Genomic DNA, 13,512 nt, shown 5'->3' with positions numbered 1-13,512 from the left:
TAATCTTCCGCCATTATTTATTATGCTTTGAATTGTCAAGGGTTGGGTGTTTTTTTTTAAAGGAAAATGTATTATATTGAGCTAGTGGAAAGTTGTGTTGCGGAGAATGCTTTCTTGTAGAACAAATTATTAGTGTATGTCTGGTTGCCAGTGACAATATATTGGTGACATAAAATTGTGCACAGCATAAAGCCTCTTGTATCCTGCCTTAGAAATAAGGAACATCTGCTGATGGTTAACCCTTTCCTTTCCCCACTTGTCTTCTCCCGCATTAAACACACTCCCCTGTCTGCCTTTATTCCTCATGACCCGTACAGCCAAGTACAGACTGAAGCTCTGTCCATGAGGCTGGGAGTTCAATCCCAGCAGCTAGCTCAAGGTTGACTCAGCCTTCCATCCTTTCAAGGTTGGTAAAATGAGTACCCAGCTTGCTGGGGGGTAAATGGTAATGACTTGGGAAGGCACTGGCAAACCACCCCGTATTGAGTCTGCCATGAAAACGCTAGAGGGCGTCGCCCCAAGAGTCAGATATGACCCGGTGCTTGCACAGGGGATACCTTTACCTTTACCACCTTCACAAGCTTGTGGGATTCCTGGAGAAATCTGCTTGAGCAGTATGGAAAACAGGGTTCTGGAGTAGACAGACCTTTGGGTTGTTATGGTATTATAACCAGCCTGGGCCTTGATCAACTTGACTGTAGAAGCAAGGAGACTACCACCACTAGAGATCTGCATTCATTGGTACATTATAGGCTAAGGCCTAATATACTGAGTGCTCTGGGCAAGAACTGTGTAACCTCTTTGATATATACTGTACCTACCACTAGATCTGAGCCCAGTAGCACTTTAGAGACCAACAAGAGTTTCAGGAGATCTCCACTTCTGCTCTATTGTGTCTGACCAAGGGGGTTTTGACTTTCATAAGCTTATACCCTGAAACTCTTGCTGGTTTCTGAATTGCTCCTGGACTCAAATCTTTAACTGTTCGACTGTAGACCAACATGGCTGCCCTCTGATGCTGTACATAGAGCCTGTTGTTAAATGACTCTCATCATCTTACATCTAATTGCTTGTACATAATTCCTATTGAAGTCACTTAATTTAGCTGTGAACAAGTGTTGCCAGGGTTGTACCTTTAACACATTCAGCCCACAGTCAGAGGAACCAGGCAAGTAAATTTGCATGTCTAGCCCTAGCAGGACTTTTGATGTATGTGTGTTTCCCCCCAGAATCCACCTTTCTGTTTCAGAAGCTAAATGTAGAATCAAAGGGTACTGTTCAAAGTAATAATCAGTTCCTCTTCTGGGCATGTTCAGGAGATTAAATAATTTGAATGAATCTTTCTGGATCATGGCATGTCCTATTTTTTTAATGCAGACTCCTAGCATTTTGCAGAAACAGGTACGTTGGGGAGATGTCACCTATTAAGGACCTCCTTTGATGCTGCGGCAGGTTGAAGTCTCAGGAATGGTCTGAACCTCTCCATGTGAGAGGACGGAAGGGCATATGATGCTCTTGCATTGATTGACAGAAATGATAAAGCCTGAGTCTTCTCATGAAAAGTCTTCTCATTGCCCGCTTGGGAGCCTCAAGTTGGCTTCTTGATGGAACATTGAAATATAAGTGAATTATAAATGAAATATAAGTGGCTTAGTAGGTGGATGAATCTCGTTCTTCTGTGTGCTGTAACAGGTGTACCTTGCCAAGCTCCTGATTCTTAACCAACTGCAAAGAGCTAATGCAGAGTTTGAGCTCTGAGTGTTTCCGATGTTTCTATCTGCACATCATTAGAATAACAAGGAGTGCCCCAAGCACTCAATCTTGTTTTTAAAACCTCACCATTTTCTGTAAGGAGTGTGTATAACTGAAGTGAAAGTGTAGGACCACCAAAAGTAAAATGCAGGGGTAGTCAAACTGCGGCCCTCCAGATGTTCATAAACTACAATTCCCATGAGCCTCTGCCAATGAACGCTACATTTGAAGAACTCCCCCTGCACAAAAGGAAGGGGGAGTTCTTCAAATATAGCATCAAATGAGAGAGTACCAACAGGACAGAAATTTGGGGCTTTGAGGTTAGACCTTTCAGCAAGAGGTCCATGTGAATGAGCCCAAATAAAGAGAGTTATTTCTTCCTCTCTCCCGTCCCCCAGTACTCTTTTTTCTTTTCCTTTTGTTTTCTTCTGTGGAATCCCTTATTCATGGAACAGGCTGTCATGGGCTATGGAGTGTGCATTTTGAGACCTGGCCATTATAATATTTTTGTGAAAATGTATGGCAGCACACAAGCTATGTAGCTTGGAGATTACTTCGTATTTATTTGGCATTTACAGGTGTTATTTTCTGCAGAAAGAGAATGTATTTACGTGCATATTATTAACATGCTTGTACACATTTCAGGTCTGTGCCAAAATTCATGAAGAGAATGAAAGGTCCAGACTACAAGGATAAGAACGTTTTTGGTGTGCCTTTAATAGTCCATGTGCAAAGAACGGGGCAGCCCCTTCCCCAAAGCATACAGCAAGCCTTACGCTATTTACGGAACAACTGCTTGGATCAGGTAGGTTTTCTTTTTCCATTTCTGTAGGTTTAAAGCTGTGCAAAACCTCCAGGGCAGTTTTATACCTAGCTCCGATTCCAAGTGATGGGTTTTTATGGCTTTGGGTTTTATTGTTTTGTTTTTGCTTCTGTTTGGCAGTGACTAGTATAGCCGCAGCACATAAAATATAACACACACTTTGGAAAGCCTTTCTTTATAAACATTCTGTTTTGCCAGCTCACAATGCTGCAGAGGTTTATCATTGTCAAACTGCTGTACCAGCTCTGCACAGTGACTAGCACGGCTCCTGCTGCTCAGTTGCCCTGACAGTTTTAGGGATGTAAAATTTAGCATCTGATAACCCTATTGTCCTTCTTCATGGTCTATGCACAGTCCCACATAAGTCACTGTTTAAGGCATCTTAACTTGGAAAGGACGTTGTGGTGTTTACTAGGTATGCCATCACGACAATTCTATGAACTATGGTACTATTATCCTTTTTTTTTTTAGACAAAAGGTCAGGCAGTATAGTTGGTATAAATGACATTCAAACTGAGATCCAGGGACAAGACATTTAGTCTGTCCTGTAGCAAAAAAAAACTGACATTTGTGTTTCAATGACTCTGTAGACAGTCCTTTTTCATCTTTCTTAATACACCGGCATTCCTCCTTTCCACCTCATCTAAAAGAGAGTAAGGATACCCTGCTGAAAATATCAGTCTGGTACTATCAAAGTATTCGCAGATGAATGCAACCAAATTAGTGCTTTCCCTATGCATATTGTGGGGCCATGCATGTCTTCATTCCTGCACAAAGATGCAGGTAGGAAGTTTATAACAAGTTGTATCCATTTTCGTGGGTAAAACACACTGAGAACACATACTCTATACACTGAAAATCTAGAAACATATTGAGAAACTTGCTTTACCAGTGTTTACTAGTTTTGTTAATTATCCACAGAGAGCAGGATATGAATGAGAATTTCCACATTTGGAAAGCTTTGCAGTAGGACTGTTCCGTGACATTAGTCTTTAGAGTCCAACTAGATATAACCATGGGTGGTCTAAGCACTTTCCTCACATTTCTAAATATCATCTATCTAGTTTAGATCAGGCTGGCAGGGTAGAAAGGTTTTTAACTTTTGGACGTGCCATTTTCGTATCCTGAATTAACCATGCAGAGCTGCTATTTACCTTTGGGGCAAATGTGCAGGCAACATATGGAAACTCAAAAGGGCAAATAGCATCTGCATTGAGGTCCTAATTTGAATTATGCGGCCGGTTTTTACAAGGGGGAACATTTGGGAACTCTGAATATAGAACTTCAGTATGTCATCTAGCTGGTTCTTGAGCTGTACTATTTTTTCCTACTAGGTTTGTATTCATCATGTATTTATAGAAGAAGAAGAAGAAGAGTTGGTTCTTATATGCCGCTTTTCCCTACCCGAAGGAGGCTCAAAGCGGCTTACAGTCGCCTTCCCATTCCTCTCCCCACAACAGACACCCTGTGGGGTGGGTGAGGCTGAGAGAGTGCTGATATCACTGCTCTGTCAGAACAGTTTTATCAGTGCCGTGGCAAGCCCAAGGTCACCCAGCTGGTTGCATGTGGGGGAGTGCAGAATCAAACCCGGCATGCCAGATTAGAAGTCAGCACTCCTAACCACTACACCAAACTGGCTCTCTGTAGGAGAACTCTGTAGTATCATCCCTGTTGTTCATAGAACCACAGACATGTCTTTTTGTGGACTCATATATACAGAGAAAGACTTATCTGTGTGAGTTTTCATTGTGGGCATGCTCAGCAACTGATCTCTATGTTCCTCCTGTCTGAATCAAAAGTCTCACATTCCCAAAGGCAGGTCCTTTTCTGTGCACTGACTGTGGGACTTCCTCCAGTGGCTCATCAGCCGGCACTAACACTGATAGGTTTTCCCAAGTCTTTGTTATGCTTAAACTGAAGTGTATGCCGCCATAAGGCTCAGCCTTGTTGTATATGGGATATAGACTTTTTAAATAAAGAAAGAAGAAGACCTAGGGAAGATAAAAATGCAGGACTCTATGGACTAGATCCTACGAATAAGTACATTCGATAGCCTCTGTTGAGGAGCACAGTTCCTCTTCTCCTAAATCTTCCATTTGTACAATGGCTCATTAGAACCACTGATCCTGTGGAAATGGAAGGTTTAGAGGGAGAAGAAACACCCCTTAGGAATCCCCTGGAATTATAACTCATCTCCAGACTACAGAGGGCAGTTCCCCTGGAGAAAATGAATGCTTTTGATGGTGGAAGGTATGGCATTGTACCATGCTGTGGTCTTTCTTCTCCCCAGGCCCCATCCCTAAATCTCCAAGAGTTTCCCAGCATGGATCTGGGAACTCTATCCCCCCCCCCATCCCCTGCTGGTGTCCAGGGGGGGACCTGGCAACCCTAGTTGCAAAGACTACCAAGTGCACACAACACCCATTTATAAGATCCAACCAACATCTTTATAGTTAGGAGCAATTTCTCTTTTGAAAGGCAGTGAACTTCCATCTCCAAAATCCCCCTGACTGAAAAAGGATTAACTACACCAAGGACATATAATGGATTCAGTTAACACCTCCGACTTGATCAAAGCTATCACAGTAATAACTGCAATCCATATGTTCACAAAATCAAACTACTTGCATTTAACTATAGTTACGGGCTTGGTTTCCTACCTGGAGCTACAGTTTAGCATTTTCCCAAGAAGGTGAAAGGTCAGACCAAGATCACTATACAGTGGCAGGTTAGCAGTATCAGGATGTTATGCTTCACAAGATCTTGCTGTGTTTTGATGAAATATGACATCTTGATTTTGATTCCAGTGTGGTGATATTAAAGCTTTTCATTTGGGAACACCTTTTCTCAGTAAACATCTATTGCCATGTTCTGCTCTGACCTTCTGTCTGGCCTTTAGAACACTGGCAGTGCATGAGGCCAGTGTTTTCCCTCTGTCATTGACATTGACTGATGAGGGAGGCAGGAGGAACTGAAACAGCAGTGAGGGGAAAAGCGCCAACTAGTGTACATGGATTAGCCATAATCCCGAAAACAATTGTTTACTCTCACTCCCAAATAACAGCATTATCCCTAAACCACATAACAAGCGATTCTGTAAACATTCCCCTGGGGCCATTGTTTGGAAGTGACACGTGAAAGTTTTGCTGCAGATGAAGAAGTGCAAATGCATGAAGGGGCTTTAGATCCATAGACCAGTTTTGCAGTCCTCAGGGCAGGGAGGGCAGATGAAAGGAAGAAGCAAAGAGGAGTAAAACAAATACACAGAGAATCAAATTGGAGTCAAACAGGCCCAGCCTTTATTGATTACAACAGATGGAACACCGGCACACATAGAATTGGGCCACTCATGCCCAGCCTTCCTGCTGGGGAAACAGGGAGTGACAAGCACAAGTTCACGTGTGGTACCCTTGCTGCCTAGGAGTAGAGCCAGGCAGTCATCTCCAAGCCAGGCATGGTGCTTTATACCTCAACCCTCAAGACACTTAAGGGGATCTCCACCCAGGTATGCCAGTGCACTCTCTCCCACCCTGCCAATGGATCTGACCAAATGCCTAAAACCACCCAAAGCTGTGGCAAGTCTAAATAGCAATATGACAGCTGTGAACCAACAAATCAAAGGGAGGGAGGGCTACCCAAAGAAAAGACACTAATCCTGACAATCCTCCTCTGTGGATGAGAAACATGGACTTTACTAAAAACCTGACAAACAAACTCAAGACCTTCCAAGTGGGATGACTGAGGCACATTCTTGGTGTCTCTATAGTGAGGGGTTTGGATTATGTGATCATAATCGAAATGCAACAATTCAGACAAAATGGGACAACCAGTTGCAAATTAAAGAACAAATCCAAAAGCGCAGACTGCACTGGTTTAGCCATGTTTGCAGAATGAACACCAGCAGACTGACGAATAAACTCCTCTGGCGAGAACAACCAACTGAATGGAAGATCCAACAACTGGCACCAAAGAAAACATGGCATAAATGTATCGAGGAAGACGTTCGAAACCAGCCACTGACTATCCATAGGGCCATATGGCCATCAATTGCCAAGTGTGGAAACCTAAACAAGGCAAAAAATTCCAGCGGCACCTACAGCAGCATATTGGCTGAGAGGACAACCTGCTCCACCAATCATCAGCTGAAGGATAAAAAGAAGAAAGACATATTGGTTTGAGAAATTCCTGATGATTGGGGGTGTACTTTGAAGAGGGGAAGGGAACTCAGCAGGAAGGTGATATCATAGAGTTTATACCCTGAAGCTGCCATTTTCACCACAGTAATTTATCTCTGTAATCTGGAGATCAGCTGTAATTCCAGGAGAACTCCAGGTCCCGCTTCAGGGTTGATAACCCTACCCCAGCTTGTCAAGAAAATAGCTGGCACCTATCGTAAAAGCAGCAAAGCCGTGCCACCCACAGATGAGGTAGGGGTTTCTACATACCCAGGGAACCCCTCAGTTATACAGAACAATATGACTGTGTACATTTACGAAAAAACACGCACCCCCCCCCCCCAAAGATAGACCTGTTAGAACTCCGTGTGCTCAGGAGTCAGAGAATGTTAAGAGCAGTTGAAAGGAATGAAGAAAATTAGCCTGTTCAAACTCCTGGGAGCTCATTAAAACTCTCAGCTTGTCATTTTCTGTAATAAATCCCTGTTTGCATTGGGTTATTGTGGATTTTTTGTTCCGTGGAGCCTCTGTGAGACTCTGGTTGGACTATATATGAATTCTGAAGAGCTGAATAAATGTAGGAGCTTTTTATTTTCTAGTCAAATCAATTAGGAATTTGTTTCTAACAGGGAATGGGGATTCTGTAAAAAAAATTATCCTGAGACTTGCACATCATCATTTTCAAAAATCTCTACAAATTACAAATCTATCAACATAATTATGAGAAGATTGTCCCATTTTTGGAGGGACATTTGGGGGTATTTGGCAAATTATACTTATGTTGAAATTAAAAAATATATATTACAACACTATTTTGGCATTCTATGCATTCTATGAAACTTTTTGTTGTTCCATATAGACCAAATATTTAATCAAAAACACCCCCCCCCCCGGTTAATGGTGTCCTGCTTTACCAATGTTAAAATCTGGTCACCTTAGTTTTATATATATTTTATAAGCCACCTGATTTTTAATTGAAAGGCTGAAATAAGAATTATTGAACTAAAGGAAAATGGAGCTACGCAAAAAGTATGGCAAAAATGCATATTAAACTAATGTAAACTTGGGGGGGGGGGAAACATAATTATGAGAAGAATCCAGAAACAGTATAAGTATATATGAGACACAGAGAGAAGCAAACTCCTGCACTTTTAACAAAGAAATGTAACCAACTCTGTCCCTCCTCCATCTTTTATTCCGTTTCACTACATCATCTCTTCCACTGTGATTTCTAATAGATCACAAGTGGTATAACAGAACTTCACTTGGGAATAGAAAATGTGATTTTTGCACAGGAAGTGGCCTCAGGGAATTCCATTCCACTCTAAGAAGACAGCGTTCTGCAAAAATACGTGACAGGTCATTTGAAGGATTACCAGTTCCTTGCAGAAAAAGAAGCACATAATAAAAATGTATCTCAGAAACTCTATGTAAATGTTCCCTCTACAATCTCCTCTTTCCCACAATAGGCAAGAGAAAAAAGGAGGAAAGAAGCAGCAACAAAAAGAGAAATAATGGTTTCTTTCAAGCGAAGGTTTTTTCTCTGTAATTGACATATAATGTAGAAATAATATTTACTTAGCTAACTACTTCCGCAGTAGAGGAGATAAAATGCTTCTTGTCAGATCTTATCTTGGAAACATTATTGCACTGAAAGGCATCTCCTGAATCTCCTGAATATTTATTTATTTATTTATTTTACAAAATTTATATCCTACCTTTCTGCCCTCACAAGGGCCACCAAGGCAGGTAGCAGTTTAAAATATACATGATAAAATCATATTTTAACCACTAAAATCTGTCTCCCTTAAAAAAAAAACACTTCAATAAAACAATTTTAAAGCATTAAAATTAATGTTGCCAACCTCCAGGTAGTGGCTGGAGAGCTCCCATTATTTACAATTTACAAAGTAGGCAGAAGTGGATTCATGTTCATTCTGAGGCATTTGTTTCAGGAATGAATATGTGTATTTAGACTATATTTAGACCATATGTCTGTCTTTAGTCTGTTGGCATGTGTTAAATTTCAGTATAATCACTTTGTTTTAGATAAAGATCTGTCAGATTGGGTGTGGTGCAGTGATTATTTCAGGTTAACTCAGACTTTTAAAAGTGCCATTTTTAATTATTTTGCAAATCTCACTGGTATGTGTTCACAGCCCTGAATATCTTGACTTTAATCTGAGGATGTATCCTAACTAAGCATCCTCAAAGACCAGAATTAATTTTTTTTAAAACCGTGTGGTATTCTTGTTGTTAAACTGGGGAAAGTGTTAAATATTGTCTTAATATGTGCTTGAAATCTATATTTTTGTTTTTTATGTTAATGACAAAATGCCTAATTGATTTAGGTGGGCCTTTTTCGGAAGTCAGGTGTGAAATCGCGGATACAAGCTCTCCGTCAGATGAATGAAAGCTCTCCTGAAAACGTCAGCTATGAAGAGCAGTCAGCATATGACGTGGCAGATATGGTAAAGCAATTTTTCAGGGATCTTCCTGAACCTCTTCTCACTAGCAAGCTAGGAGAAACCTTCCTCCATATATACCAATGTGAGTACTATAGTTTCATTGATTATTGCTTTTCACCTGTGTGTCCCCCCCCCAAAAAAAAACACCTTACGCAATAGCTGTAATGAAAAAACAGCAAAGGAAGGCTTTTACAATTAATAGATATTGTTTCTATGAGTGTATTGAGTCTGCAGCAGCAACATAAACAAAAAAAACCTCATTCCCCTTGTAGTGAAGAATGCTGTCAAACCCATAAAATCAAATCTTTTGCTGCAACCGTTTTTGGTTGGCAGTCAGATGGTGAACAGACACACACTCCAGCTTTTGTTCAGATGGAAAAATCATCAAGAAACACAGAGAGGACCTATGCACATGCAGCAGGTGTATGCAATATGATTAGCATATTTTTTCCACACTCTCCGAAGGTGTATGAGGGACACATGCTACAATGCAGAGTTTAATAAATAAGGGTCGTAAGTCCAGATTGCTTCTAGTGGTAACTGGAGTACACACAGCGGGATCATTCCTCAGGTTTGTTTAACTGGGCTTACTCTAAAAAAAAAACGTTTTTTTGGTTGCACTGTTTTTTCTGAATGTCTGTCTTCTGTAGAAAACAGGCGTGTGCGTTCCCTGTGTTTTATGTATGTATTCATTTACAGTCCACCTTTCTCATCTGGACTCAAGGCAGATTACACAGCCAGTCAATTCATTCAACAGGATGGGACATTCAATGAGCAATTAATAATTTTAGGATTGTAAAATCAACCACAAGTCTAAAAATAGGACCAAAGCAAAGCATAAATATTAACGTGACTTGAAAGGGGCAAAAATACATGGTCGGATCCTTGTTTCAGCAAGTTATCCCCAGTATTATAAACCACAGTCCCTAATAATTTATCCAAGTAATTTCGTGAATTTTGTAATGGGTTTAAATGCTGTATAGAATGGTTCCTGATAGATTCACTATCAGAGTAGGTCTGCAGTGGAATCAGCTGCCTAAGGAGGTGGTGAACTCCACCTCACTGGCAGTCTTTAAGGATCAGCTGGCCAAGTACTCACCATGGTTGCATTAGATGCTTTAGCCGGCTTGGTGTAGTGATTAGGAATGCAGACTTCTAATATGGATAGCCAGGTTTCATTCCATGCTCCCCCACATGCAACCAGCTGGGTGGCCTTGAGCTCACCAAAGCACTGATAAAGCTGTTCTGACTGAGCAGTAATATCAGCGCTCTCTCAGCCTCACCCACCTCACAGGGTGTCTGTTGTGGCGAGAAGAAAGGGAAGGTGAATGTAAGCCGCTTTGAGAATCAATCGGGTAGAGAAAAGTGGCATATAAGAACCAACTCTGCTTCTTCTTCTAGACTAATTCTGCATTGAGCAGGGGGTTGAACTAGATGGCCTGTATGGCCCCTTCCAATGCTATGATTCTATGCTTTAGTGCAGTGCCATACAGGCCACCTATTTCAATCCTCTGCTCAATGCAGGATCAGCCTAGAGCATCCCTGACAAGTGTACATCCAGCCACTGTTTAGAGACTGCCAGTGAAGGGTGGCTCACCACCGTCTGAGGTGCCCAGCCCAATTGCAAGTTGGCAACAGCAACAGAAAGCTGAACAGATGAACAAAGCATAGGGGCAGAGCCAGCCCCACAGAAATGACACCCAAGGCCGTAAAGGGCTGTTGTATGTTTGTGCAGATAAGACATACCATCATCTTCAAAATCCATTGCTCACTTCCTAATGAAAGACAAATTTCTGATTGCATAAAATCAACAAAATGAGGCAACTCAGTAAACTCAGGACGGTTGCTGCCTCTTCTGGAAACCATCATCCTGCTGCTTGATAGCTATGTCCCCACCTGCACACTGATTTGATGCATCATCACATTTACCCCAGACATCTCCACTCTTGGCTTCTCAGCTTGATTTCAGAATGTGTAACATTCAGATTGTTTCTTTCAACTTTTTTTAAGCCTGTTATTTAATGGGAAAGTACATGCTTTGACTATATGGGCTCCAGGTTCAAGCCCAAGATTAGCTAGCTAAGGCATGTTATATGGCAGCATTTGGGAATAATTGGGCTACAAGCCTGACCATATCTGACATTTTTTTTCAGCACTCCTTTTCACATTGAAAAAGCCCTCCTTGGCTTATATGCGGGTATATGTGGGTACTCCAATTCTAAGTGCTTAAGCTACCTTTCCACTATTACATGTTGCTGATGGCTTTTGTTTTTACATATCTATTTTTCATGTTTATAGTTAATTTCCCAGGGTGTGCAGCCTTTCCTATTATCTTTCTTTTTGCAAGACCTCTACTTTTCTTTTTAAAAAGAAGTCTACTTGTAGTTTACATGCAAAAATCCCAAGCTATATAAAAGCTGTCTATTTTTAAGGTGGCATGATATTTTGCATAAGTCAAAAGCATGTGGATGAATGAATATGGATATTCTAATTATTGGGATACATCCAATTACATATCCTCAAAGGCCAAATGTATTCCATCCAATCCAGTTTCCTGATGCTAGTCTACACATACTTTACAGGAGGGAAGGACACAAGACAGCTGTGAGTGAAGGGGCAATTTGGACGACACCAGAAGGAATGGAAGTGGGCCAATGATAAGCCCACCCACCACTCTGTTAATGTTGCTAATGCAAAAATGCAATAGCACTTTCATATCAAAGTCTGAACTTCCTGTAACCAAGGTTTTGTGTAGCTATCCTGGTCACAAGTCATGATCTGTAATGACCCTGATTTGTTGTTATGTTAGGTCAGGCCTTCATAGAATCATAGAATTAGAAGGGACCTCAACCTCCAGCAGAATGCAGGGAATTTACAACTACCTGCCCACCCATAGTGACCCCAAAACCTGTGGTTTCTTAACGGTCCTGGAAGGGTTTTCTGAATGGGTGGAAGTTAATTAATTGATATATATATATATTTTTTTTTAATTGCTAAGCATTATCATGTATGGTCCTGTCAACCCATTTCCCTCCCTCCCCAAATGGCCAATGATAGGCCTGGAGGTGAGGAGGGGCTCCAGGTGTCTGTTTACACAGATATGCATCCCAGTCATATTCTGCCAGATCATGCCACTGCTAGGGTTTTTCAAAGCCTGAAGGATGTTTCAAGGGTTTCACAACAGGGGGAAAAATGAGAAAGCCTGCCTTAGGTAAATCATCCTAGAGCGGGGGTATTCAACCTGTGGTCCTCCAGATGTGCATGGACTACAATTCCCATGAGCCCCTGCCAGCAAACGCTGGCAGGGGCACATGGGAATTGAAGTCCATGCACATCTGGAGGACCACAGGTTGAATACCTCTGTCCTAGAGTATGCCTCATGAACTGCCACAGATAACAGTGACTTGCTCTGTTCCCTGAGCCACCATTTTATGATTGGCTCTGACTGTCAGCCTAAAACTAGCAAAAGAAGAGATCCTCCAAGTCCCTGTTCCAAAGCACTTAACTTTCCCCACGGTATAGCAACTCAGAATTGTAAGTTTCACTTTACCCTCTTCTAAGAAAAGCTTTCAAATAAAGAGTTTCCATCATGAACCTTCGAGCAAAGAGAAATTAGAGGCTTAGTGCAGTATATGCCATAAAGCTGTTTTTCCTGTTCTTTCTTTAGTTTAGTGTCTGATTCTCCCAGGGGAACCTTCAACACATCCTGAGTGAGCCTAACAGGTAGCTTGTGGAGTAATTTTTATCTAGCAGTGTATTGAGGGATCCCCATTTGTGCAATCGTTTTCTTTGACTTGTGTTTTCTTTGACTTGTGTGGATTTTTAAAAATCCCTACCATAGTGACATTAGTACAACAGCATTCTTTTTAAAAGAGCACATGTAGCTATGGATTTGCTATCTCAAAAGGAAATGAAGTCTCTGTTCACTGCTCAACTTCTCTGCTTCCTGAAGGTTTAAGCATAGCAGTAAAATTCTCAAGATACACTCTACAGGAATTGAAAAGCCATATTAAAACTTTCTTTTACAGCTGATTTAGCAGCTTTGTTTTGGGATCGCTGGTGCTGACTGCATTGATACTGCAGTTATGCTGCAATTCTGCTGAGCCTCTTACTGCAATTTAGGTTGAGGTGATTGCTATTTTCGTAGGGCCAGACAGCCCTTGATAATCACCAAGCTGGGCTGCAAATAGTTGTTACAATAATGAAGCTTAACTGTTCAGGGTGGGCTAGGATCATGGGAGACCATAACCAAACTAGATCTAGAGGTTGTGTTGTCCAGCATGAAATTGGTTGT

The 13,512-nt window shown here is 41.4% G+C and overlaps 1 protein-coding gene across 5 annotated transcripts in view; it reads left to right on the top strand.

The window, feature by feature from the left end:
- The window catches only part of STARD13 (StAR related lipid transfer domain containing 13), a 147,789-nt gene that overhangs the window by 121,202 nt on the left and 13,075 nt on the right, over window positions 1–13,512 (top strand). For 4 of the 5 annotated variants that reach the window (XM_077341844.1, XM_077341845.1, XM_077341847.1 and 1 more), the window contains exons 7-8: window positions 2,398–2,557; window positions 9,102–9,300. In XM_077341844.1, coding sequence (XP_077197959.1) covers window positions 2,398–2,557; window positions 9,102–9,300 — 359 coding nt within the window. Of the gene's footprint in view, window positions 1–2,397; window positions 2,558–9,101; window positions 9,301–11,800; window positions 12,254–13,512 lie in introns of those variants that run through there. The other variant, XM_077341848.1, reaches the window with a different exon arrangement.

The sequence above is a fragment of the Paroedura picta genome, chromosome 6 (assembly GCF_049243985.1).
Source record: "Paroedura picta isolate Pp20150507F chromosome 6, Ppicta_v3.0, whole genome shotgun sequence".
Taxonomy (NCBI): domain Eukaryota; kingdom Metazoa; phylum Chordata; class Lepidosauria; order Squamata; family Gekkonidae; genus Paroedura; species Paroedura picta.
The sequence above is the reverse complement of the archived record's forward strand: the minus strand, read 5'-3'. Positions and strand labels throughout refer to the sequence as shown.